The following is a 27,236-nucleotide window of genomic DNA, read 5'->3' as shown; positions in this document are numbered from 1 at the left end:
TGGGAATGGAGGAAGTCAGGTGACAGTCACAAACAGCATCTATAACAGAGTCCACGGCTCAATCAGCCATGAGCTGCACAGGAAGCCAAAGGTCTCCAGAGCTCTAGTATTTGGCTGTGGCAGGTTGAAGAAAGCTCACCAGGAAATAAAGGGCTCCCAGTGGGACAGAAGCTGGACAGTGTGTTTTAGGAGGTTTCAGGAGGCCTGGAGTCACACCTTGAGAAAGTGGGCCAGGACAAGAGTGGCATCAAGTGGGTTTAGCAATACATCCCCATGACGTCAGGGGGTCAGACTTGATGATCTGTTCAGGTCCCTTCCGACCTTAGAAACTATGAAACTTCTCATCACTTCTGAGAGCCGTGCAGAGAACTCCGTGGGAGATGGGGCAGGCTGCCAAGGAGGGGACGGTGCCAGGGCGCAGGACCAAGCAAGCAAAGTAGCCCTTTCACAACCCACCCAGGCATAGCTGGGCTGGGGACTTCAGCACTGGGATGGAAGCTGGAACCACCAAGCTGCTCTGCGGAGGACATTCAGAGGAGCGTCTGGGTGTTCTGTCTCTGGCCTTCTTAGCTACGGTCTGTGTACACTGACAGAGCCAGAGGTTACAAGGATCTTCTGTGAACGCGATGGTGGTAAGAAGTTTCCTTTAGGAGCTTTGGACAAGGGGCAATCTTCACAAGCCACTCTCGGAGCTACCACCCAATCTCTTCAGAAGCTCGTCATGAATTGCTGGTGCTTGAGGACATGTGGATGGTGTCTACTGGAGCCCCTAGAACCTGGCTGACTGCATGAACTCCTGCAGAAGAGCTAACCAGAGCTGGGTTTCTGAGCCTGCATGTAGGACCTGTGTATGAGGCCTCCTGCAGGAACACAGGATTCTACTAAGCAATGCAGTCACCTGGTGAGCCCATCCAATGCAGGGATAGCATCATGGCAAGACCAGCACACCTGAAACCCAGGCGGAAGCCATGATAGGGACGGTCCAAAGCTACGTTCCTACCTTCCCTATCCAAGGAGGGAAGCAGGTGTGAGAGCCTGCAAGGTGAGGAGGAGCCCTGAGCCAGCATGGCCAGAGAAATCAGAGTGGGAGGGAAGGCCTAAAAGGCACATAAGCCCCACCAAGAGACAATGACTCCCAGCAAGGAAGTGTTCTCTGAGAGAGAGAGAGAAATAATGACCACCACTATTGGAAGGATGAGACGCAGCACTTCACAGAAAAAAGCGAGAGAAGGCTCCCTGTCTGCTCAACCTGAGAAGGGTGCTCCTTTGCTAAACATAGTGTCCCCTGCCTTCTATGGCCTTTGAGCAGGGGATGAAGAGGGGCAGGACGAGAGCGCTCTCTGAAGCTGCCAGATGGGCAGTGGTGAGAGAGAGAGGGAGGACAGAGCCCCCAGTTTCACTGTCACAGGTGGGGTGCTCAGGGCTCTGCTGTGCCCGAACCCAGTCTTCTGCATGGCAGACACAAACCGAAGATTCCCAAGAGACTTGTTTTTGTGTAACTGTTGGGAGCCAGGAGACTCCTCCTCCAGCTGCTGCTAATCCATTACATGCACTCCGTGAGGCAAGCAGACACATCAAACACACTGTCATGTCTTTGATGTGCTGTTTTTCAGAAGGGGAGCGGCAGACAGATTAGATTCCCTCATGTAGTGATCTGACAGGGCCTGTAAACATCTTGTGCAAGGACTGCAGCACGCCGAGGAGGAGGAGCTGCCTGCAATAGCTTCCAGACCTTCTTCAGACCCAATTAGGCGAGATGGACACCGGAGACCCAGGGGAAATTCCAGTGGATTTAGAAGACTTCGCCTCACGCACTTCCAGCAACACAGCTCTCCAGGAAAATGTCTCCAAATGGAAAGACCAAGCAGGATTCTGCAAATGCCAGTGACTGGGTAAATAACCCACAACTACCAGGGCATCCATTCTGAAGTCACTGCGAGTTGCTGTACGCTGAGCAAACAAAGCAGCTGGGCCTGCAACTCCAAGCAGGAGAACACTAACCCTGATCGCTAAGTGACCAAGTCATACATGGCTGTTTTGCTGCTGCTCAAATCTAACGAGCAGTCCAAACGGCTGAGCTCACCTCCCAGAAGGCAGGAAATGCCAGCTGCATCTTATGAAGTTAATCATAGTTTGCACTTCAGTCGCACTTTGTGTCTTCAAAGAGCTGTACGTACATTCACTAGTAGCATCACACTAACCTACAGCAAATAAAAGTGCTTCAAAGGAACCAACTGCACAAGAAAGCTCACTCCTTTTCACTGAGGAAATACCAGTCAGTGTGAGCAAGCCACAGAAAGGTTATTTGTCACTGCCCACAGGTGGCTCCCCACCATCCACCAAGTATTTCCTCATCTGAAAGAGGAAATTAATGATAGCAGCATTTCACCTCTGGGTCTCAGCTCCTCAGCATGAGACTGAACCTCCTCTGGGTGGGGGTCACGCACCTGGAAGACAACAGTCATAGGATATGGGTCAGTTCAGACCCCTCCTGTTTGTCCTGGAGCTGCAGCCTATTCAACTGACTGCACTGGGGATGCAAATCTCAGGGCACTGAGTCAATCAAGAAAGGAGGAAAAGAAAAATTCCTAATAATAATAATAATAGGCACCACCCAAATGAGCACCTATCCTGGCACGGATCTTTGAAAACTCCTGGCACTCTGGTGTAGTGCCCGAAGACTGGAAGAAGGCCAATGTGGTGCCGATCTTCAAGAAAGGGAGGAGAGTGGATCCGGCTAACTACAGGCCCATTAGCCTGACTTCTATCCTGGGGAAGATCTTAGAAAAGTTTATTAAGGAGGCCATCCTTGAGGGACTGGCCCAGGCTAACATCCTAAGGGATAGCCAGCATGGGTTTGTTGCAGGTAGGTCTTGTTTGACCAATCTCATTTCCTTCTATGACCAGGTGACCTATCACCTGGACGAGGGAGAAGAGATTGATGTCATATATCTTGACTTCAAAAAACCTTTTGATCTGGTATCCCATGATCACCTCTTGGCCAAACTGCCCAGTTGTGGCCTTGGCTCCACCACGATCCGCTGGCTGGGAAACTGGCTCCGTGGTCGGACCCAGAGGGTTGTGATTGATGGCAGTCACTCATCGTGGTGCCCCATGACCAGTGGGGTCCCTCAAGGCTCTGTCCTTGGACCCATACTGTTCAACATCTTCATTAATGATGTGGACATTGGAGTCAGGAGTGGACTGGCCAAGTTCGCCGATGACACCAAACTTTGGGGCAAAGCATCCACACCAGAAGATAGGCGGGTGATCCAGGCTGACCTGGACAAGCTCAGCAAATGGGCGGACGAGAACCTGATGGTGTTTAACACCAAAAAATGCAAGGTTCTCCACACTGGGGGGGAAAATCTGCAGCGTCCTTATAGGCTTGGCAGTGCTACGTTGGATAGCACTATAGAAGAAAAAGACTTGGGGGTCATCATTGACCACAAGATGAACATGAGCCTGCAATGCGATGCTGCGGCTAGTAAAGCGACCAAAACGCTGGCTTGCATCCATAGATGCTTCTCGAGCAAATCCCGGGACGTCATTCTCCCCTTGTACTCGGCCTTGGTGAGGCCGCAGCTGGAGTACTGCGCCCAGTTTTGGGCTCCACAATTCAAAAAGGATGTGGAGAAGCTTGAGAGAGTCCAGAGAAGAGCCACGCGCATGATCAGAGGTCAGGAAAACGAGCTTACGACGACAGGCTGAGAGTCATGGGACTCTTTAGCCTGGAAAAGCGCAGGCTCAGGGGTGATCTGATGGCCACCTATAAGTTTATCAGGGGTGACCACCAGGATCTGGGGGAACGTCTGTTCACCAGAGCTTACCAAGGGATGACGAGGTCGAACGGTCACAAACTCCTGCAAGACCGTTTCAGGCTGGACATAAGGAAGAATTTCTTTACTGTCTGAGCCCCCAAGGTCTGGAGCAGCCTGCCAGCGGAGGTGGTTCAAGCACCTACATTGAACACCTTCAAGAGTAAATTGGATGCTTATCTTGCTGGGATCCTATGACCCCAGCTGACTTCCTGCCCTTTGGGCAGGGGGCTGGACTCGATAATCTCCCAAGGTCCCTTCTAGCCCTAATGTCTATGAAATCTATGAAATCACAGCAACAGCTCCACACTCTTCTGGGGGAGTCGTGAAGAGGAGCACAGGCTCTTCAAAGGAATTCTGAGACAAAATATTCTCTAGTCTAAAGACACCTTCCATGTATCTGGAGGAAAATCATCCAAAGCTGCAACAAGTGACAGCAATAAGACCAGTGCCATGAGCAAAGATGGAGAGGGCTCAGGCAGCTTAGGATTTTATGTCAAAGAGCACTAAGGCACTGGGGTTCTCGAGAGCAGGGGAGCTCAGTGCCCAAGATGAGTGGTCGTTCCTTAAGGAGATGATACTCAGGGCCCAAGGCATGACCATCCCAACAAGAAGCAAGGGGGGCAGGAGTGCCCGAAAGCCCCCCTGGCTCACCAAGGGTGTCTGGGAATGCCTGATTGCCAAAAAGGCAGCGTACAACCGGTGGAAGGGGGGTGCTATCTCCGAAGAGGAGTATACCTCCTCTGCTCGGGCCTGTAGGGGGGCTGTCAGGAAAGCTAAGGTGGACATAAGAGCTAGGACTAGTTTCCAAGATCAAAGATAACAAAAAGTCCTTTTTCAAATATATAGGGAGGATGAAGAAAGCACCGGGAAACGTGGGGCCCCTGCGAGATATGCTGGGCAATCTGGTGGTTGTGCCAGACAAGAAAGCAGACCTCTTTAACCAATTCTTCACCTCTGTTTTCTTGTGCAGGGACCGGGACTTCCTCACCATGATGCAAGACGGACTCGAGGGGAACGCCTCCAGACCGCAGGTTGGGGAGGACCGGGTTAGAGACCTTCTGGAGGGGCTGGACGTGTTCAAATCAGTGGGTCCAGATGCTCTCCACCCCAGGGTGATCAGGGAGCTAGCAGGGGTTATTGCAGGGCCCTTGGCACGGCGTTATGAGCACTCGTGGTGCTCGGGCCAGGTGCCAGATGATTAGAAGATAGCCAACGTGGTCCCCATCTTTAAAAAAGGAAGGAGGGAGGACCCGGGCAACTATAGGCCCGTCAGTCTTACTTCAATCCTAGGGAAACTCTTTGAGAAGATCATCATGGAGCACATCTGCAGTGGGCCGGCCTCAGGGATGATGCTCAAGGGCAACCGGCACGGTTTCATTAGGGGCAGGACATGTCAGACCAACCTGATTGCCTTTTATGATCAGGTCACAAAAGCATTGGATGGAGGTGTCGCTGTGGATGTAGTCTTTCTGGACTTCAGCAAGGCCTTTGACACCATCTCCCACCCTCATTAAAAAACTAGGTGACTGTGGCATTGATGTCTATGCAGTCAGATGGATTGCAGACTGGCTCAAGGGTCGTACTCAGAGGGGGGTGGTGGACGGGTCATATTCGACCTGGGGAAAAGTGGGCAGCGGAGTCTCCCAGGGCTCAGTCCTTGGGCCTGCGCTGTTCAAGCTCTTTATCAGCAATTTGGATGACGGGGTGAAAAGCAACCTGTTTAAATTCGCTGATGATACCAAAATTTGGGGTGAGGTGAGCACGCCAGTAGGGAGGGAAAGACTGCAGCAAGACCTGGATAGGTTACAGGGGTGGGCTAACAAAAACAGGATGCGTTTCAATACTGACAAATGCACGGTGCTTCACTGGGGCAGTAGTAACCAGCAGCACACTTATAAGATGGGAAACTCCCTTCTGGAGAGCACAGAGGCAGAAAGGGATCTTGGAGTCATTAATGACTCCTAGATGATGAACATGGGCCGACAATGCGAGGTCACGGTTGGCAGGGCTAACCGGACCTTGTCATGCATCCATAGACGCATCTCAAGCAGGTCCAGGGAGGTGATCCTCTCCCCCTATGTGACACTGGTCAGGTCGCAGCTGGAGTACTGCGTCCAGTTCCGGGCGCTGCACTTCAAGAGGGATGTGGACAGCATGGAGAAGGTCCAGAGGAGGCCATCCACACGATCCGGGGACAACAGGGCAGACCCTACAATGAGAGACTGCGGGACCTGAACCTGTTCAGCTTTCACAAGCGAAGGCTGAGGGGGGACCTGGTGACCATCTATAAACTCACTAGGGGGGACCAGAAGGGTTTGAGAGAGACCTTGTTTCCCCGAGCGCCCCCCGGCATAACAAGGAATAACGGCCACAAGTTGTTGGAGAGGAGGTTTAGATTAGACATCTGTAAGAACTACTTCACTGTCAGGGGGGCTAGGACCTGGAAACAACTTCCAAGGGAAGTGGTGCTGGCTCCTACCTTGGGGGTCTTTAAGAAGAGGCTTGATGCCTAGCTGGCTGGAGTCATCTGAGCCCAGTTTTATTCCTGCCTAGGCAGGGAGTCGGACTTGAAGATCTACAAGGTCCCCCCGACCCGACTTCTACGATTCTATGCTACCTCTTGATTATAAGACTCAACATTCAAGACTAAAAAGGAATCAGTAATGAGGGGAAACAAGCACATTCAGCTGGCCACATTTTACACAAGGCACCCAAGTTTGAGGGGTTGGCAGAGATTGGAGCAGGGCCAGAACACAGCTCCGCCAGCAGACAATGTGAGCAGCAACAGCTTCGTAAGTCTGAGGAAGCGGCTGGTTGCCAGTCATGCACAAGACCCAGATGCACACTAGGGACAATCAGGAGTGGCTGCTCTGCCGGGAAGGTGAGACCTGCCACAGCTGTCCAGCTGCAAGCCATTCAGATGACAGCACCATGAAGGGCAGTCAGCCACCTCCCAGAGACATAGCCTTCAGCAGCAGCACTGCCAAACAAGTCAATGGCAAACAGGCTGTTCCATAGAGGACCCTGGGACCATGTGACAGAAGATACAGGAACGGGCTTTGCTGCCACCGACAACCATGGAATGGCAGGATCACTGTGGGCCCTGCACGAGGGGACCATACCTTCATGAAATACTCGGGCGAGGAGGTCCCAGCCAGTCCAGATATACCAGGAGATGCCCGAAAAGCAACGCCTGCTTCTCCTTGGAACAAGTGCAGCTGGGAGCTGATGCTAAAGGCTAGCTCTCCATGGCTGTGTGCACCATGCAGTCTCTCAGGCCTTAACAAAGCAGGCAGAAAAGACATGAGCAAACTCTCAGTGCTCCTGGTCACTGGATGGCAAAGGAACAATCCTGCACTCTGCCTGTCCAGGTGGGACACAGCCTTCTACTCCAAAGGCCATGATGCTGTGAACAGATGCTCTCTGCCACTCTAAGGCCCAGCACATCTAAGCCAGCGCATGTGTTGCTGCAAGTCTGCAAGCACAGCAGCTAGCAGGGGCCACTTTCTCCTCCAGCTGCAGCTACAGCAAACACAGCAATACAAGAATCAGGAAAATCCAGCCCCTCCCAGGGCCTGTCTCAATTTCTTCCATCATATCCTTGGACTCCTCAGTCGTTCCTCCTCTCATCCACAGGCAGCCAAAGCAAGTGCCTTCTCTGCCTGTTTCTATCCACACCTCCTCTACCTAGTGCCTCATGCCAGAGTTCCAGCAGCCTTTGACATGACAGTGGGTCACTGATTTCTGAATGGGTATTTAAGCGATTTGGTACCAACCCCACCACTATCAGCTGCTAGTGACAAACACTGCACCACAACATCTGCACCATAGAGTAAGAGCTATAAAAGTTCTCCACTCGCCTTAGAAACAGCCAACAGCAAAAAGCAGGAGGTGAGGACTGGAGAAGAGAGAGAATGAGCTAAACAGACATGGACATTGCATCATCAGGGTAGGTAAAATCCTACTAAAACAAGGAAGCTGATGTCCCCTTTTTGCTGTTGCCTCAAGAACCTCAAGCTTTCCAAAGCCACAAAAGAAGAAAATCAAAGAGAAGAACTGACCTTGGAGCACAGTTTATTAGTTTGACATTTCCAAACAATAGCGGCATTTTTTAAGTCAAGGAAAGCCAGAAGGAAGCACCAAATATAGGTTGTAGCAAAGTGGAGGCAAACAAACCAAACTTTGTAAGACTTACAAAAACATTTAGTGAGTGTATTTAGGTACAGACAAAAAAGGAACAGGAACAGGCAGGAAGTTTAAACAGGACCTAATCAATGGTTTGAAAATGCCAGTTCAGGCTACAAGGGCTCCAGGCTTCCTTGAATCACCTATAGAAAACTAGCAGCTTGTCCAACAAAGAGCTTTGCGTAAGGACATTTGAGACAGCCAAGCAGACCTTCAGAAATCCACCTGTCTCTGATGGCAGCCAGCATTTCAACAAAAATCCCTACAAGGGACACCTACAGTAACATGTCCATGGGGAAACATCATCCAGCATTCAGGCCATCAGGGACTGAAAGACCAACAACAAGGGAACACTGACTAAACTAAAAAGACATGAACACAATGCAGGTGGTGAGGAATACAATTAAATAGTACTAGTGCTGCAAGTCTGAGAACTCTGACTGTGTCCCTTGAACAGCAGTAACTCTAGCCCCTTTGCCAAGTCAGGAGTCTGCCTGAGGACAAGCACTTTCCCCCTGCACACTCTGTTGTTTACCTGCTTTGTGTAAAATGTTGGAGGAGGTCCCACAGGGTCTGACTAGAGTGAAAGGTGTCTTGCAAACGGGAGCCGTCATCCAGCTGCAGTGCAATCCGCACCTGTAAGGAAAATCCACCCAATTAGACCAGAGTTGCAACAGACTCAGCATCTTCACAGTGAGACATGTCCACATTGTACCCATCTGGAGACCCTCCCAATCCTGAACAAACCTGGCATTTTTCATCCCTGAAGGACAGAAACCAGGCCTGCCCAGTGAGGTCCACATGGGTACCATCATTCCCAAGTCATGTGGGTGGAAGCAAAGGCAGCACCACACTGAGTCATGCCATGGTACAAGCAGGCACTGTGCATGTACCCAGCTCTCCAAAGAGCAGGGCTCATCGACATGCCCCCAGTGCTGCGCTAACAAGGCTACACTGCTTCTACCTTGGGTGCTAGCACATGCAGAGCAGGTGCAGTGAGTCTCGGCAGAGCACAGCCTCACCCCATACAGACACACTCTCACTGGCAGGGCTCTTACTTGCACCCTCGGCCTCCAGCTGAGGCTTTAAGTTCCTGACCAGCAGCCAGCATCATTCTAAACCTCACAGACTGGGATCACAAAGCAGTCTCCTGACACTACTCTCTGAGTCTGTTCTCTGTTCCAAATGGTCTCATCAGATACAAGGCTAAGGGTACTCCTAATTCCAGGCCCCAGATATGATACAGGGGACAAATATCCCACAAGCAACTCTCCCATGAAGAGGTAAGCCTTACAAAGGAGTGACTGTAAGCACACACTTCTCCTCTCGCTGGCTGCAACACCCCCACCCTTGAAAGAGGAGGGGAAAGCAGCTGGACGAGATGCAAAGATGAGAGCAGTTTTCAGGCTGGATTTTTGAAGCTCTAACATGGACTGAAGGGTTTGATTTTGTAATACAACATAAATAACTTCTGCTGAGAGTTGTCAGGATTTCAGTCTACCCCTGCATCTAGTTAAGAGACCCACAGAGCCAAATCAACAGCTCTTCCTTCAGTGCCTGCCCCCCAGCATACATCCAGCACTGTGAAATTCTGCACTTAGAATCATCTCTGGTGGATCCATGCTTTCCATCCACACCCTCACACAAGCTGTGCAGCATCCCCAAGCCATCAGATTTCACTCAGGGCACAAAAGTCGAGTTTCTTCACATGTGTGCACTGTCAGATACAGCGAGACTCATCTGAGCACAAGGGCCCAAAGCCTCCCCTCTGCAACGAAGCCTTGGGAGGAGACTGCCTGCAAAGAAGCTCCATTAGGGAAACCTTACGGAGAATCCCCTGCATCTTCCCATGGGAGAGGAAGCCAGCCATCCTCCCCTTCTCACAGAAAGTGCCCCCAAGCCTGGCTGATCCTGCGCTACCTGCAGAGTCACGCTGCGCTCCAGCAAAGTTCTGGCCCTCAAGAGATTCCTGGTTTCTGATCAAAACCTCCTCAATTGCTCTGTGCTCAGAACTGAACCATCCGTAACACCTGCAGGGAGCCGTGGAGAGAAGGAGCACACGGACTTTTTATAACCCTGCTCTCAAATTTCAGTACCATGAGGGGGTGCTCATGCAGCTGTAGCAGACTGCCCTCGAGATAGTTTTCGTGCTTCATGGGAACTGCCCAAAGTGAGAATAAGCAGAGACCACTTGGAAGACTTTGAGATTCCTGGTAGTTTCAAAAGAAAATAGTTTTTTTATCATAGACCAGGCAAAGCTATTTTCATTCTTAACATTTCTTCCCACTGGGTTTTCCTTAGTTGACTTCTCGAGATCAGACATCCTCAGAACATCCCGTTTTAGGAACCTAACTCTGCTGAATTCTAGCAGCTCACATTCACTGCTGCCAAGCTTCTCTTTCGTTCTCAACCCATTCCTCCATTGACTGCGGTGTGAAGAGAGGTTGACTGCACTGGTTGCGATCACCAGGTCCTGGCAGGGAAGCAGCTTTCTAATTTAACACAGATACCATTTTGATGATGCCATTTGGTAGCAAATGCAGCAAAATAGCTCTCCAGGTAGGCAGAATCTCCTGTAACAGCAGCATCTCTCAGTTTCTAGAGACCCACAGCTTTCATTAGCCTGACAGAACTGACTGTGACCGAAGAGCCCAATTAGGCCAAGCACTTATGGCAGGAACAACTGCTTTCTTCCTACAGGGATCGTTCTGTGGGCCTTGCCTCTGCTGTGCTTGAGCTACTGGAGGAAGGCAGACAAAAATCAAACTGAAAACCTTAAGCCTCTTCTTGAACAGAAAACATGCTTAAAAAAAAAAGAAGACACCAGACAAGACTTCAAACAATCTACAAGGATTTCCTTGGTGGGGCTGGTGCCATCTACCTCAGACTACTGCAGAGAATGCTGGGAGCCACGAACATTTCTACACAGAGAGCAGCAAGCATCCACAGCTACTAACAGAGGAGCTAAGTAGTTTCATCCCATCACTAACATGACCTCCTGTTTTCTTCCTTGCCCGCGACCAGCCTTAGATTATCCTCAGCTACAGAAGAGTGATGACAGCTGACATCACCATGCTACAAGACTCTTGCCCAGACAGTCAGTCTGCCAATTGCATCAGATTTTGGGCAGCAGTTCAAAGCCAAGCATGTTACGAAAGTCATATTCAGTCAATTAAACAGTCTTAAAAATCCCAGGCTGAACATAAAGTATTAGAGAGAGCAGTGCCAATTAGCTGCTAAGTTTACAAACATGTGAGTAAAAGGCTGATGACTGGATCCCTAGGTTCATTCTTTGTCATGGTGCCACCCCTTTCTCCACACCCCTGGTAAGAGAATCTGTTGGGTACTGCACTAGATATGTTTTGGAGGTCAAAGGTCTTTACAAACTGTGGATGGCAAATCCAAGGGCAATCACCATTCACCTGCAGAGACAACAGATCTGCTGAGCTGGGATGCACCTCGGGAAATCACATCTCCTCCCATCACACAGACCCAACCTGGACCTTGGCCCCCATCCTGTGCTGCACTCCGGAGAGTTCATTCCAGCTCTGCCACAACCAGCCTCCACTCTTAAGGACCAGGCTTGACCAGCTCCTCTTGGCACACAACTATTACTGATGAGTTTGCTTATGAAGTTACCCAGCAGTTTTACAAAATGCTTACTGTACGTGACACTGATTGCCTGTGGCAGTGAATTCTTTCAGTTTTCCATGTTCAGCAGAATTTAATGGCTGATGCCTTCCCCTCATCCTCCTGCTATGGAGTTCAGTTTACACCGTGTCCTAACGCTTCTTTAGAGTAACGCTAGCCATTTTCTTGCACCACATCTCTTTGCACTACTCAGCCCAAGGAGCGCTTGTCACCCACAGCTCACAGGCTACATGGTGCCCAGGAGACCCTCCTGCTTTTCAGCCCTTGTCTTTTCCAACCTCATCTTTAAGATGGGACAACCTGACCCAGATGCTTGCTCCAGGTTGGGTCCTCTTTCCAGAGCCCTGGCAGCTCCACTACCCTGTAAAAGCGAACTGGGTCCCTTGCTAAGTTAAAAATGACTGCAGATGATGCCAGGCAGTATTTGCCAACTCTCATAATTTTTGGCATTGTTCTTAAAGTCTATGCTTCAGGAATGTGAAAAATATATATAAAGGAAAAAAACTAAATTTATGTTTATATACCTAAGAAAGAGCTAAGTTTTTCACATTCCCAAAGCACAGACTTTAAGAACACCACCAAAAATCATGAGAGTTGGCAATACTGAGCCAGAATAGCTTCCATTACACTGTCTGTCATGAGACCACAGTACTAAAAGCTGCACAAAACACAACAGAGCCACGCAGCACGGAGGTTTCGACGTCGGGGCAGTATGGCGATGTGACATATGGGAGAACACTCTTCCAACAACGGTTAGCAAGCGGAAATAGGGAGCTAGTGCTGTGTTATCTGCTTGCCTTCCACAACGTTTGAGAAAAGTAGATATGAGAACATCAGCTACCAGTCACCATGACAGACAGATTAGCATTTCCAAACTCTACTTAAGCAAGATCTCACATATCTTATGGGTTTATTCCCATAAACAGCTATGTATCATGTCTAATGCTTTCTGTAAATACACACCTACCTGCTACCATGAAAAACATTCTAAGAGCTTTTAAAGAAAAACAGACACTGTGAGATTACGTGACAAAGACAGGTACTCAGTAAAGCAAAACATCCCAGGCACCTTACATTATACCAGCACGAGCCATTTGACCAGCTGCTGAAACACATCCACTTGTCAGATAAACTAGCTCCCGAGCAAGGCGGCGAGGCTCCGACGTGACCACAAGGGACTGGGGCCTTAGCTTTTCATCGTGCTGCAAAGAAGCCCCTGCAACAGCAGCCCGGGCATGAGGCCGGGGTCCCAGCAGGAAGGGCCGGGCGCCGAGCCACCAACCCCGCTTCCCGCTGCGCCCGGGCAGTGCCGCTCACTAGGGCAGACGACGCGACCCTTGCCAGGGCGGACCTGGGCCTGCCCACCCTCGGCGGCCCGGGCTCTGAGCAGGAACGGACGTACCGTGTTTTCCGCTTCTGCTCGCTGACAGGAGACTGGCACCATCTCCAGCTTGGCATTGTTGGGCAGCTTGGCAAACCTCCACTGCACAGAGAGATCGAGCACCGTCCTCTGAAACCTGCAGAGAAAGAAGCCCCGCGTAAGAGCACGTGCGAGCGTGGCTCCCAGCGGGGCAGCAGTGCGGGACAGGCCCACTCGAGGCGCAGCCCACGGCGGGGCCGGCCGGGCCCCGAGTGCCACGGGCCTTTGCCCCGGCTGCCCAGACGGGCCTGCGCGCGGCAGCGCGGGGTGCGCCCCGGGCCCCCCAGTGCCCCCCGGCCGGCAGGCCCGAGCGCCACCCGCCCGCACTCACTTGAGGTCGTAGTCGTGGGGGCTGAAGCCCTGCTTGCCGCACACCTCCTCCAGCACCTGCGGGAGACGAGAGCCGGGAGAGGGAGGCCGAGGCCCAGGCCCGGGCCCGGGCCGCCGCCGCCGGCCCCCCCCGGCCCGGCCCGGCCCCCCCCGGCCCGGCCTCACCTGCAGCAGCGCCGTGCTGGGCCCCAGCCGCACCGGCACCCGCCGCCCGTTGGGGGCCAGCACCGACACCGACACGGACACCCCCCCGCCGCCCGCCGCCATCTTCGCGCGGGATGGGCCGGGCCGGCCGGGCTCCGCCCCGGGACGCGCCTGCAGCGCCCGCACCAGCACCGCCGGCCCCGGCCCCGGCCCCGGCCCCGGCCCGCAGCCTCCTGGCCCCCCGCCCCGGCCCCGCGCTCCCCCGTCGCGTTCGTGCGGCGAGACGCGGGCCGGGCCGGGCCGGGCCCCCACCGCCCCGAGGGCGCACCCGCGGCCCGGGAAGCGGCGCCCCGCGCGCGGCAGCGACACCCGTGCCCGGCTGCACCCCGGCCAAGCCGGGGCGTCCCAGCGTGTCCCCCTCTGTCGCGGCGCTGCTGCCCCACGGTGTGTGACACGCCGTGCCCCGGGGTCGGCGCCGTCTCGGGCGCAGCGGCACGAGGCGCGGGCGCGACACGCGAGCTCCCGCCGGCAAGGGCCGCGTGCTGCCACCTACGTGGCCAGGCGGCACGGGGTCGAGGTGACACGACACGACACGGGAGCGGCGATAGTTGAACGTGCGGCCAGCGAAGCCCGCGCGAGGACTGCCTGTGCCCCGTAGCGCCGTGTAAATCCTTGTAGGTGGAACTACGGATTGCTCACGTCCCTTCCGACCCTACTGACTATGAAACCCTCCGCGGGGGACAGGACAAGTATCTGCACTATGCAAGCGGTCCTTAGTCCTCAGGATGGGGCAGGCAGGAGGCTGAAGGCTGTTTACTCTTCTCTCCAAAGACAGCAGATGTCTGGAGCACAAGGAGGACCTGTCTTCCCATTAATTAACAGTGTAGTGGAAGCTCCTGAGCAAGGAAACAGCTGCTTTTTCCAGTGAGGTGGCCATGTTAACACTAGTGATTATTCAGCTGTGGAAACAAGGCAGGGACCCAATTCAAGAAGACGGTTTCTTTTCTCACTAGGCCTCAGAAACATGGACTCGGTTCATCTTCCTCTCTGAGCTGGATGGCTCCCATTCTCTGTCTGAAGCGTGCAACTGTTTCCCATGTTGTAGCTGCAAGTAGCACACCCCTTAAAGACACACATGACTCCTGGTAAAAGCACAATCTTTGAAGTAACTTAAGCAGAACATTTCCAAGTTGCAGGATCGGAGAGATGCCACTAGTTTCTAAAGGCATGTTGTAATCAGAAGAGCTGCAAGGAGGTTAAAGGTTATGTTTCCTATCCAGAGCCACTTCTAATTTCAAATACTTCTAAAAAATTAAAAGCATCGGGACAGATGCAAAGGGGAGAGAATTACAACCTGGAGCTCATTAATGTGCTACAGAAAAGGATGAATTCATCAAGAAACAGCTGAAAATACCCTTAGCAATTTACATGCATGTCCCCAACAGGATCAATGTGACAAATCCAACCACCCCATACATACTCCCAAGTCTCCTATCCCCTAAAACAGAGTTTCTTCAAACATTTCAGCCATTTCACATTCCCATGGAGACTCATCAAGACCCTCTAGTGCTAGGGGGTATAGCTCAGTGGCAGAGCATTTGACTGCAGATCAAGAGGTCCCCAGTTCAAGTCTGGGTACCCCCTTTGCTTTACATCATGGTCAGGGAGGCTAGGATCTGGAGCCAACTTCCAAGGGAAGTGGTGCTTGCCCCTACCCTGGGGGCCTTCAAAAGGAGGATAATCACCTTGTTTGACCCCAGTGCTCTTTCCTGCCCATGGCAGGGGGTTGGACTTGATGATCTGTCTGCTCAGGTTCCTTCTATGACCTTGGCCTAGAAATGCCATGAAGGTGCCTGGAAACATTTCTCATCACACCCCATTTCCTGGGGTGTCTCCTATTGCACTGCTTCTTCACTTGGGTGCACTTGCTAATCAATGAAGCAGTTCAGTTTTTTTGCCTCCCACAAAGAGTCAGTGTAATTCAAACCCCAGCTATACCAGAGCAGCGAAAGCAACCTGTGCACGCTGGCCATCTAGCCTGGGGGCACAGCTGCTTTGCACCCCCAGGACAGAACACAGGCGGTGAGGGACCTCCAGGGTCATGGACTCCAGTCCCTTTGCAATCATTGAAAACCATGTCAAATAACCCCTTCCGTACACTTACGAAGCTTCACCTTGAAGCTAGTTAGGGTTTTGCCTTGGCTACTCTTCCTGGAAAGTTCTTCTAGACCCTCACTCCTCTGAGGGTTGGAAACCTTCTCCTCATTTCCAGCTGTGCTGCCAGTTTATATGCAGTCATTTTTGTGGCCAGGGTTGTCCTGTCTTCTCCCTCCCTGGTGTTGCACCCTTCTCTTTTCCAGGGGGCAAACACAAGCTCTGTTCTCCTAGGTTTAACAAGCCAAACTTTATTCAGGCCCCTCTTGTGAGACAGGGTCACCAGGCCCCTCATCCTCCCCACAGCCCTTCTCTGCACCTGTTCCAGACGGGATTCTTTTTTTCGTAACGTGGGCACGCAGGCGCCCAGAACTGCACGCAGTGCTCCACACAAGAATTGCTGCGCCTTGCGCAGTGCCGTGCATACCTCCCTGGATACGTCCCAGGAAGACGGTAGCTTTCCTTGTGGCCAAGGATGTAGTAGTCCAGTGGGCGCTGACGTGGGATTGATCTGTTGACTCAGAAGGCTCTTGCCAAGGCTGGTGCTACAACAGCCAGAGCTGGGCAGGAAGCCCCACTGTGTCTGCCCCGGCTCATGTCTCAGTGCCCCCAAGCCATGCAGCAGAGCCAAGGCACAAGTGGCAGAGGAAGTCCTGAGCGCTAGCACGCAGCCACAGAACCCAACAGCTGGAGCAAGTCGTCCAGCAGCGACCCAAGTCCAGTCTCCCGCACGTCGCCAACTCCTTCCAACCAGCACAACTGCCAAACATAAACTGGTTGTAGCAGGGAAGTGGCCTTGGGGAGCCCATTGGCCCCCCCATAAGAGATGCCTGCTCTTTGGACCTAACCCTGGCGGTTGCCTGCATCAGCCTGACAGAGACACAACAAGCGTCATCAATGTATCGAAGTCATCGAACGTAGGCTACACGCAATATTCAGCACGCTCCAACTATGTGGAAGTCGTGAGGCGCCTGCGCCATGGCGGTGACAAAGAAAGGGCTGTCACAGATGCTGCATTGCTGAAGGGACACCTCGACCCTGGCAGTGTAACAGGCCTTCAGTGAGAACACGGGAGGGGCAGACTCCCAGCTGACCAGAGGGAGCCGTGTCCTCCCTTAAATCCGGGAGCACCTGTCCTGGGTCCCGTCGCAGGCACAGCACTCATTCCTCTTCCCGGCTCCAGCCCGGCGGCGGCGGCCGATCCCCGGGCCCGGCCGGCCGGCGCTCTGGGCTGCTCGGCGCCAGCACCGGGGGGAACCGGGCAGCTTCCTCCAGGCCAGGTGAGTCGGGGCTGCCCGGGGCAGGTGTCCGCCACGTGGGCCACGGCGCCCCGCGCTTTGTCTGGCCGGCCGGGCCCGCGGGTCCTGGGGGGCTCGGAGCAGCGCGGGGCCCGGAACCGGGGCTGCCCCGCGAGCACCCCCGCCGGCATGGAGGGGGCGGAGGCCGGGCTGGCCGGCGGCTGCCCCACGCGGCGCCCGGGCTGCCCGCGCACTCCGTGCCCCTGCGGCAGGCTGGCGGCGCCGCGCCGGGACCCGCCGCCGGCCGCTAACTACGCCCCGCGCCGCTCGCCGCCCACTGCAGCGGGGCGGACCGGCCGCGCCACCGGGCCCGGCCCGGCCCGGCCTCCCTCGGCCAGGCGGCAGCAGGCGCCGGCCAGCCCCCAGCCCCAGCCCCAGCCCCAGCCCCGGCGGGGCGGCCGCCCCGCTCCGCTCCCGCTCCCTGCGCTCCGCCCGCAGGTGTCCGCCGCCGCGATGGGCACGGGCGCCGTGCCGGCGCTGCTGCTGCTGCTGCTGCTGCTGCTGGGGCTGGGGCTGCTGCCGGGCGGCGCGGGCAGGAAGAGCTGGCGGCGCCGGGGGCAGGGGCAGGGGCAGCAGCAGCAGCCCGGGGCGGCGGCGCGGGAGCGGAGCGAGGCGGCCGGGCAGCCCGTGGAGAGCTTCCCGCTGGACTTCACCGCCGTGGAGGGCAACATGGACAGCTTCATGGCTCAGATCAAGAGCCTGGCGCAGTCGCTCTACCCCTGCTCGGCCCAGAACCTGCAGCACGAGCTGCGGCTCCACCTCCTGCTCAACAGCTCGGTCACCTGCAACGACGGCAGCCCGGCCGGGTGAGTGCCCTGCCCGCCCCCCCCGCGGCCCCGGCCCCGGCCCCGGCCCGCCGCCTCCCGCCGGCGCAGCGCGCCTCCCGCGGCCAGGGCGTCGGGGCCCGGCCCGGCCCCCGCTCCAGCACCCCCGGGGGCGCAGGCGGCCGTGCGGCCGCGACCCGCTGTCGGGAGGACGAGACGCCTCTCACCGGCCGGCCTGGGCGGGCGCCGGGCCTCGGCTCGTCGCTGCGGGCGGGCGGGCGTGCGTGCGTGCGGGCGGGTGGGTGGGGAGGACAGTGCTTATCCACGTCCGCACCGGGCCCTAAGATCCGCCCGTGGGAGATGCCGGGGAACTAGCACGACTTCGCGCCGCGCTCCTGCTCCTCTTCCCGCTTGGGCGCCTCGAAACAAAGTCCCGCCGCCCCGGCCCCGGCCCCGGCCCGCTCTCTGCTCCCACCGCGCGGCCGCCGCCGAGACCGCAGCCGGCAACAGGTGGAATAACTCTTTCCTGCCTGGAAAGTCTTAGGAATGCTAAGAATTTATTTAATGCATTTATTTTGGAGAGAGATAAAAGTCGCCGTGCCTGGCTCAGGGTCCCCGGGAAGGCCCTTTGATCAGGCTGCTTGGAACTCTTCTGACAGCCATCCTCTTTCTCTTGTTCTTTAACCAAATATTTTATGTAACCCTCTCGATATTATGAGTTGGTGTATCAAAGAGCTTGTGGTTAAGCAAGCCAGTCTCCCTAATTAATTTCCCGCTGCCTTGTGTTTATTTTTGCTTTAGCTACTACCTCAAAGAATCAAAAGGCAGTAGACGGTGGCTGCTGTTCCTGGAAGGTAAGCCGGGACTCTCTTACTTCAGGACAGTGCCAGCATGTTAGCCTCCGTTGTGAATGAAGAGGTGGGGTGGGGGAAGCTACCCAACTGCTTTCTTCAAAGGCGAGCGAAGCCTGCGTGTGCCTGCATCCAGGGGCGCGCGTAGGCTGTCTCTGTATAACCAACGTCTCCATCCTTTCCACCACCTGCTTTTTTGTGCCTCTGCTGGCCAGGGACTTGGTGAATCTGCTGGGGCCCTAACTACCCACCTGACTAGTCAAAGCAACTTGGTCCAGCGGCTGCTTTCGGCCACTTATTCTGCCTGCTGCTTGCACCATTCATCTCAGCCTGGGAGTGCCCGGTGTCACTGCACAGGTTCACATCTGTGCGCCCTGCTCTGCCACTTTCCTCAAGCAAAATGACAGCAAGTACTGGTGACAATTACTTTTTTCTCATGGCACAGGTGGATGGTACTGCTTCAACAGAGAGAACTGCAATACCCGCTATGATACAATGAGGAGGCTAATGAGCTCCAAAGAGTGGCCTCTCACCAAAACTGGTAAGTATTCCTTCTTTGTCCACAGTGGGAACACTGCTACCCCTTGCACTGACTCTGCAGGCAACTACAAAAAGACAAAGAGAGGGAAAGGAGGGTTTCATTGGACTTTGTAGTGTAGCATACGTGGGTCCCTCCCAAACTACAAGGCACTTGCTCATAACTGCTCCTGCTCAGATGTTAACATGTGTGATAGGCACTTATTTACACATAAATTAACTGTATCTTTACCAGGCAAATTACTAAAGTGTGTTTCCATGCCTGCCTCAGTACAGTATAGTGCAAGCTCAAATGTTCCCTTTTCTCTAAGAAAGTTTACCTCTAACTCCAGCCAAAGTGGCAGGCCTTGCTTACAATCCTTCTGTCCAGACCAGCTGTCACTTCCGTTTGCTGCCTCCAGGATTCAGATTCTTGCTTCTGAGAAATATATGTAAACTACAGGCCAGTAATGACTCGGTCCATTGCAGACCTTTGCATCCTTGAAACAGAGGACAAATATCACCTAATTACAGCATTTGCTAGACCCGTGGTGTCCTCACCCCATATCCTCTCCCCAGCAATGACAGGCACTGGCTGCTGCAGAAGAAGTTGCCAGAAACTCCATAGCTGGCAGATGTGGAAAATCTGCCCCTTTTGAATGTCTTCTTCTAATTCCTAATAGTTAAAGATTGGGCTAAGGCTTGAAACCAAGGGTTTTATGCCCCCTCTCATACTTCTTTAATATTAGTTCATAACTCTGGATGTCCTTACTGTTTAGATAAATGTCAAATCCTTGTTTGAAACTTGCTAAATTCATGCCCCCAACAGCACCTGTGGCAATGAGTTCCATGGTGTAATTATGTGTTACAAGAACACACGGATAAGTGGCTTGATCAGTTTTGAATGTACAAGAGACTTCCAAAATGTGGTCCAGGGTGTATATTTGACGAGGAGAACTTGAGGAAAGGGGGCTCCTCCCTACTCGAAGCAGCTATGGCTTGGAGGAGACCATGGCAATGTGGTTCCCATAGACGATTATGCCAAGGAGCCAGAGCTGGTGCAGAGGCACAGTGCTGTCCCCACTGGCCCTGACTTCTTGGGATTAGTGAGGTTGTCAGATGTCTGCCCAGTGTATTGACATACCGCCCTGCCCCCCAGTAGGATGCTGGGGGTTTCCAGAGTGGGATTCTCACACTGATTTCCTCCCAGAGACCCCTTCAAAGGATCAGGAAGAGCTGAGCCTTTTTTGGCATTTCTGTCTAACAGATGCACTTCTACGCAAACAGCAGGATCTGTTAAGAAAATCCATATTTAGTGGTACACACCGGAACCGTCTACACATTCATTACTGTGCCATAGTTACTGTGCATTAAGTTTAGTGCTTTATATAACCATGTACTGAATCAATGCACAGTAACTGGCACTACTGCACAATAGTGCCAGCCCATGACATTTTAATGACACTAACAGCACAATAGCCTAATACTACTACACAGTAGTGTATTAGCATGGTTTCTGCCCTGCAGGCTACTGCTCATTTAGCGTCTCATGTAGACGCACCCACTGTCACTTAGCAAATCTGGCCTTCGTTGCCTCCTGTGCCTGAGCTGTGCTGAATGCAGGGGAGAGGCAGAGGCAGCCCAGGTGCCAGCTGTGGCTTTGATTCTTTACCACCAGCTGATGTGCTGTTCTAAACCATGCCACTGACCCAGGAGAAGTATAGCTGCGCTGGATCAGGCAAGTGGATTTGCTTCTGCCTGCTCCATGCCAGCAGTAATCTCTCTCCACACACAACTTTCCGTTGGCCCTTCTCAATCAGAACATATCCACTTTGCACTGCCTGCCTGGCACAGAGCAGATCATTCCAGGGGCCGTTGGCTCTTGTGCTCAGCTCCCTGTAGCATTGGAAGCAATTCCTGCAGTTTTCTTTTCTTTTGTCTGACATCCCACATATCCACATTTTTATTTCATCACTCCCCTTTTGCAAAATAAGGTGAATGATGTTTGGAGCTCTAGATGGATTTATAGAAAAACAGATTACCCATTCTGTAGGTCCTCGAACAAAAGACAGAAGTTATCTAAGTGCAGAGTTAGGATTTGCACTCCCCCCTCTCCTTTTATGCATATGTGTGTGTCTTTCTCTTCTGTGCCTCTTTCCTCCTAACACTTGTTTTCTTCTTTTGGTTCTTTAATTTTATTCTGTCTTCTCAGAGTGTGGACATCACTGTCTTTTCAAATCTCCCTATGACTCTTTCCTTCTGTGTCTCTGGTCTTCCACCCCTTTGCTCTGTCTGTGGGCCAGCTTCCGGGCAGTGTTTTTCAGGAAGTTCAGCACAGAAGATAAAGCACAGGATGTCGGGAGTGAGGGAGGTTATACATCACATTGTACTTCTCTAATTCTGGGCTGCTCTGAGGGACAATTTAGCTTCTGGCATGTCTGAACAATGTTTGGGCAGCCTTCACAACTGCAAATGGGCTTCTCTGCACACTGACAAATGTTGCACTGGGGCCGCTTTGTGTTCAGCCCTGTATATGCTATCTCTTAGCTCTCCCCCAGCGTACCTCTGTGTCCAGTTTCACTAACCCGCCTTTCTGGAGCTTTTGGACACAGAGCATCTCTTAAAACCAGTCTCAGTGTAAAGGGTACTTACCTCTCATAATGGTTTTTGTACAGTATTCCTGGTCTATCAGTGAATGACTTGCAAGATGCATGCACTCCCTCACACTGAACTTTGTCTATGAAAGGATGGGTTCTATCACTGAGGACTTGAAACTGCTGTGGAGAGGAGGCCAAGCTGCAAGTTTCTGGGCCCCCATGCTCTCCTATCTGGCAGTACACAGGCTCCACCTTCCTCTCCCTCATCCCCCCATCCACCACTGCATAACACCCCTTGGAAACCACAGGAATTACCTGTCTGAAAACATAACATGAAGGAAGAGTTTATTGTACTTTCAGCATCTTTTATTGTGATTTAGGAGATGGAGTCAACATCATGAATCCCACACCTCCATGAACCACAAGGTTAATTCAATCAGCATAGGACTAGGGAGCCTCTATCTTCTCTTGCATTATTTATGAGTTAGGATTAGATATAAATCTAGGTGTCTCTCTGTCACAGTGGTTATTAGTGCTGGACTTCACCTGCCAGAACTTTGGGTTTAGGGAAAACAGACATTTTGTATGAAAGCTTTAGCTTTTCTCCTCCAGCCTGAGATAAAAATGCTTCTCAAAGTGTTGGCCTTCACCTCTGGCATGAAGCAAGGGCTGAAAATTGCATCCATCCAAGTACAGGCTTAAAAGAGCTCCTCTCTCTTCCTCCCACTGCACTAATGGCTTTCCCAGTGTATGTTCCGTTTCTGTCTGGCCAGAGCCCCACATCAGGTTTGTTCCTGTTGCTTTAAAATCTGACTATATTTAAAACCTGATTGTATTGCTCTAAAATTGGATCAACTGTACACTGATTTCTTTTCCTCCGTCTATAGGAACTGGGATCCTGTCATCACAGCCAGAAGAAAATCCGCACTGGTGGAATGCAAACATGGTGTAAGGAGGGGAACAAACTTGTACTCTAGAAATGATGCCTGGCAGGCTGTGGGAAAGGAGGGGAGGGGATTACACCTCAGACAGGATGTACAGATGAAAAACAGACTGTGCAAATGTAGTTTCCTGCTTCCTAGACCAGTGAAGGCACAGAGTGCTACAGAGGAGGGTAACATGACTCGTCATTGCCAAGGGGCATTGTTCTACAGTATCCCGCTCCGGCTTCCCTGCGAATGGGCCCAGAGATGCTTATGTCCAGCCCAGCTGGAGGGATGGGCCCACCTAATTATGAGGCTCAGGAAAAACTGGGGATATTAAGAGTCCTTAGGAGCCATCCCCCAAGAAATAAATTGGAAAATAACATTTCAAAGTCTGTTGGCAGCTAATTCTAAATGGGCATGGGATAGAGGAAGGTTAGTCATGTGTGCATGTGCAAAGACCCCCTGCAATTTATACTGCAAGGAGGGAAAGTAGTAGAGATGGATGATAACTGCTGTCTGGGAAGGCAAATATGGGGAGTCTAAGAAGAGACCGTTTATAAGTATATATAGTACACACATCCACAGGAGGCCTCAAATGCCTCTACACAAACGCTCATAGTATGGGTAACAAGCAAGAGGAGCTCACCCTCCTGCCGGCTGACACCAGCCCGGACATAGTGGGGATTACAGAAACGTGGTGGGACGCAACGCATGACTGGGCGGTGAATGTCAAGGGCATAGGCTGTACAGGAGGGACAGGATAGGAAAGAGAGGTGGGGGCGTGGCGCTCTGTATCTAGGAGGAATACACATCCTCATCAATTAGCAAGGAGCCAGGGGAGGGGCACTCTGAAGTGCTTTGGGTTAGAGTACAAGGCAGTCGAGGGGAAAGAGACTTAACGGTGGGGGTCTACTACAGACCTCCCAATCAGGGAGAGGAGCTTGACCAGGAATTCTTGGGTCAGCTCACAGAGGTGGTGAAGGCTAAGGATGTGGCAGTCATGGGGGACCTGAACTTCCCGGACATCTGCTGGGAGGAGCAGTCAGCCAGGTCTGACCGCTCACGTAGGGTCTTGGCCGGAGTGCAGGACCTCCGTCTAACCCAGGAGGTGCACAGCCCCACTGGGGGGGGACGCCTTGTTGGACCTGGTGCTGGCCACGGGTGATGACCTGGTGCGGGGCCTGCGGGTGCTCGACCGCCTGGGCGACAGCGATCGTCGCCTGCTGGGATTCACCATCCAGCGCAAGGTGGCAAAGGCCTGCAGTAAGGCAGCGGCCCTAGATTTTAGGAGGGCAGACTTCAACGAGCTAAGGAGGATAGTTGGAGAAGCGCTGAGGTCCCGGAGGGGAGGGGAGCCAGGTGTCCAAGGAGAGTGGTCTCCTTAACGAGACGATCCTCCAAGCCCAAAGGAAGGTAATCCCAACGAGGATCAAAGGGAGCAGGAGAGCACACAAGCCTCTATGGCTCACCAAAAGCATCCGGGAATGTCTCCTTGCTAAAAAGGAGGCTTACGCCCAATGGAAAGAAGGGATCATTATCAGGGAGGACTATTCTGTAGTTGCTCGGGGATGTAGGGGGGCAGTTAGGAAGGCCAAGGCAGAGATGGAACTGGGACTAGCTTCCCAGATTAAGGACAATAAGAAGTCCTTTTTTAAATTCATAGGGGGTAAAAAGGTCCCGGGTAACGTGGGGGCCTTGCAGGACGTGTTGGGAACCTTGGTCGTCATACCAGACGACAAAGCTAACATGTTTAACGATTTCTTTGCCTCCATCTTCCTAAGTAGGGACCAACAGCCACCTCCCTGCTGGGCCCCCCTTGGGCGCCGGGGGAGGCACACCCGGGCCGCGGGTTAGCGAGGATTTAGTTAGGGACCTTCTGGAGGGGTTGGACGTATTCAAGTCAGCCGGCCCGGATGATCTCCACCCTAGAGTACTAAAGGAACTGGCCGAGGTCACCGCAAGTCCCCTGGCACGAGCACTCGTGGTGCTCTGGTGAGGTACTGGAGGACTGGAAGAGGACCCACGTGGTCCCCATCTTCAAAAAAGGCAGGAGGAAGGACCCGGGAAACTATAGGCCGGTTAGTCTCACCTCGATCCTAGGCAAGCTGTTCGAGAAAATTATGCTGGCACACATCCAGGAAAGGCCAGCAGGGGACTGCATGCTTAGGGGCAACCAACACGGATTCATCAGTGGCAGGTCCTGTCAGACCAACCTGGTGGCTTTTTACAATCAGATCACCAGATCATTAGACGCAGGGGTAGCAGTGGACATCGTCTTCCTGGACTTCTGGAAGGCCTTTGACACTGTCTCTCACCCCGTTCTCATTAAGAAACTGGGGGGCTGTGGTATAGACACCCACACAGTCAAATGGGTCGCCAACTGGCTGGAGGGCCGCACCCAGAGGGGGGTAGTGGATGGGTCCTTCTCAACCTGGAAGGACGTGGGCAGTGGGGTCCCGCAGGGCTCGGTCCTCGGGCCCGCGCTGTTCAACATCTTCATCAGCGATTTGGACGAGGGGGTAAAAAGCACCCTGTTCAAATTTGCTGATGACACTAAGATGTGGGGGGATGACACTAAGATGTGGGGGGACGTGGGCACGCTGGAAGGATGCAACAATCAGGCTACAATCAGACCTAGACAGGTTACAAGGGTGGGCGGACGAGAATAGGATGGGTTTCAACACAGACAAGTGCAAGGTGATGCACCTCGGGAGGAACAACCGGGACCATACCTACAGGTTAGGGAACTCCCCTCTTGTCAGCACGGAGGCGGAAAAGGATCTGGGGGTCATCATTGACTCCAAGATGAACATGGGCCGGCAGTGTGGGGACGCGGTCAGGGAGGCCAACTGCACCTTGTCGTGCATCCACAGATGCATCTCGAGCAGGTCCAAGGAGATGATCCTCCCCCTCAATGCGGCACTGGTCAGGCCACAGCTGGAGTACTGTGTCCAGTTCTGGGCGCCGGACTTCAAGAAGGATGTCGACAGCATGGAGAGGGTCCAGAGGAGGGCCACTCATATGATCAGGGGACAACAGGGCAGGCCCTGTGAGGAGAGGCTACGGGACCTGAACCTGTTCAGCCTCCAAAAGAGAAGGCTGAGGGGGGATCTTGTGGCCTGTTATAAACTAGTCAGGGGGGATCAGAAGGCATTGGGGGAGTCACTGTTCCCCCGAGCACTGCCAGGAGTGACCAGGAATAACGGTCACAAGCTGGCAGAGGGTAGGTTTAGGTTAGATATCAGGAGGCGACTTCACGGTCAGGGCGGTTAGGGTCTGGAACCAACTTCCAAGAGAAGTGGTACTGGCCCCTACCCTGGGGGTGTTTGAGAGGAGGCTAGATGAACATCTTGCTGGGGTCATTTGACCCCAGTACTCTTTCCTGCCATGGCAGGGGGTCGGACTAGATGATCTGCTCAGGTCCCTTCCGACCCTAGAAACTATGAAACTATAAGTTTAGCACATGCAGAGGGCAGGTGATTTTCTTCATTTTACAGATGGGGAAATTGAAGCACAGAGGGAGGAAGTGTCTTGCCTTGACCCCACAGCCCGTCTGTGGAAGAACAAGATCAGGACAAAGGCCTGTGTTTGGTCCCCCAGCCTAGGGCATGTCACCATCAGACAATATGACTGATTTGCATTTTGCTGATTTAGGTCATAAATTTACTTTACTAAGAGCCAAAAGGGTAAAATGCAGCTCTATTATTTGTGTTGATCATTCCTATGAGTACCCAAGTGTCCATTTCACTGGACAATAAAATGGTCCCTTTCCTCTCCCTCTGGCATTAGGGTTCCTTCCAGTTCCTTGACCCCAGTGTCATCTCCTCCCTCTCCAGAGAACATCAGTACTCACATACATTTCATCTCTTACAGATTCATCCCCTATTGCTCAAGCGACGTTTGGAGTGGTGCCTCTTCCAAGTCGGAAAAAAGTAAGTGCTGCTGATGGGCTGTTGCTGCCAAACAGACATAACGTATGAAGTGATACAGCCAGATTTGTCTGAAATTACATGAATGAGGGACGTCTTTTTTCCTACTAAGGAAAATAAAAAGTAGCTTCCAGACAACACGACCCAGACTCTTTAGTACTCCATGTCATGACTGTACAGAGAGACAGGCTGTGGCAGCTGGGCGTCTCCAGAGTTCCTGCAGTGGCCTTTCCTTTTAGATTAACCTCCCACTCCTCGTACATACTGCAAGTTAGAAAGAGGGGCTAAGGCACCATGACTTATGACGCACATCTTCTCACTTTGGTGTCCTGGGAGGCTGCACCCAATGGACATGTGGCCTTTTCAGAAAGTCAACACACACTGGGCAAGACCTGCTTTTGCAGTTTGGTCTGCAAGACGAAAAATGGTGCATTGTAATAAGATAATGCTTATTTTTCATCCCCACACCACTGTATCCCTATGACAACATTGTGACATCGCCCTGGCATACCTTGAGGAGGGATTCCATACACAGATTAAAGCAAAGGTTTTTAGCTACCAGCATGTGAGCCATGCTAACCCAGGACAGTGAGTTCTTCAGCCTTACACGCTAAACAGGATTGATTCTTGGATGCGAGACCTCTGCAGAA

General features: G+C 53.0%; 2 protein-coding genes and 1 non-coding gene across 4 annotated transcripts in view; 2 read left to right on the top strand and 1 right to left on the bottom strand.

Moving 5' to 3' along the window:
* ASPSCR1 (ASPSCR1 tether for SLC2A4, UBX domain containing) overlaps positions 1 to 13,761 on the bottom strand; it is a 56,105-nt gene extending 42,344 nt beyond the window's left edge. Inside the window, exons 1-4 of one of the 2 annotated variants that reach the window (XR_016443770.1) lie at positions 13,573 to 13,761; positions 13,409 to 13,464; positions 13,060 to 13,174; positions 8,542 to 8,642 (exon numbers count right to left, since the gene is read on the bottom strand). Coding sequence is in view for 1 of the 2 variants with exons in the window: in XM_090059502.1 (XP_089915628.1) it covers positions 8,542 to 8,642; positions 13,060 to 13,174; positions 13,409 to 13,464; positions 13,573 to 13,674 (374 nt within the window). In the remaining variant the exon portion in view is untranslated. The remainder of the gene's footprint in view (positions 1 to 8,541; positions 8,643 to 13,059; positions 13,175 to 13,408; positions 13,465 to 13,572) is intronic. The other variant, XM_090059502.1, reaches the window with a different exon arrangement.
* A 445-nt stretch (positions 13,762 to 14,206) lies between these two features.
* Positions 14,207 to 27,236, top strand: part of NOTUM (notum, palmitoleoyl-protein carboxylesterase) — a 26,325-nt gene continuing 13,295 nt past the window's right edge. The window contains exons 1-6 of the mRNA XM_090059503.1: positions 14,207 to 16,985; positions 17,442 to 17,809; positions 18,569 to 18,621; positions 19,064 to 19,159; positions 22,619 to 22,679; positions 26,531 to 26,589. Coding sequence (XP_089915629.1) covers positions 17,457 to 17,809; positions 18,569 to 18,621; positions 19,064 to 19,159; positions 22,619 to 22,679; positions 26,531 to 26,589 — 622 coding nt within the window. The 5' untranslated portion in view covers positions 14,207 to 16,985; positions 17,442 to 17,456. The remainder of the gene's footprint in view (positions 16,986 to 17,441; positions 17,810 to 18,568; positions 18,622 to 19,063; positions 19,160 to 22,618; positions 22,680 to 26,530; positions 26,590 to 27,236) is intronic.
* TRNAC-GCA (transfer RNA cysteine (anticodon GCA)) lies at positions 15,124 to 15,195 on the top strand. The gene has a single exon. It is a non-coding gene; the product is annotated as a tRNA-Cys (tRNA).

This window comes from Crocodylus siamensis, chromosome 8, assembly GCF_052110815.1.
Source record: "Crocodylus siamensis isolate JL-2025a chromosome 8, ASM5211081v1, whole genome shotgun sequence".
NCBI lineage: Eukaryota > Metazoa > Chordata > Crocodylia > Crocodylidae > Crocodylus > Crocodylus siamensis.
Note: the sequence above shows the minus strand (reverse complement) of the source record. Positions and strands in the feature narration are given on the sequence as shown.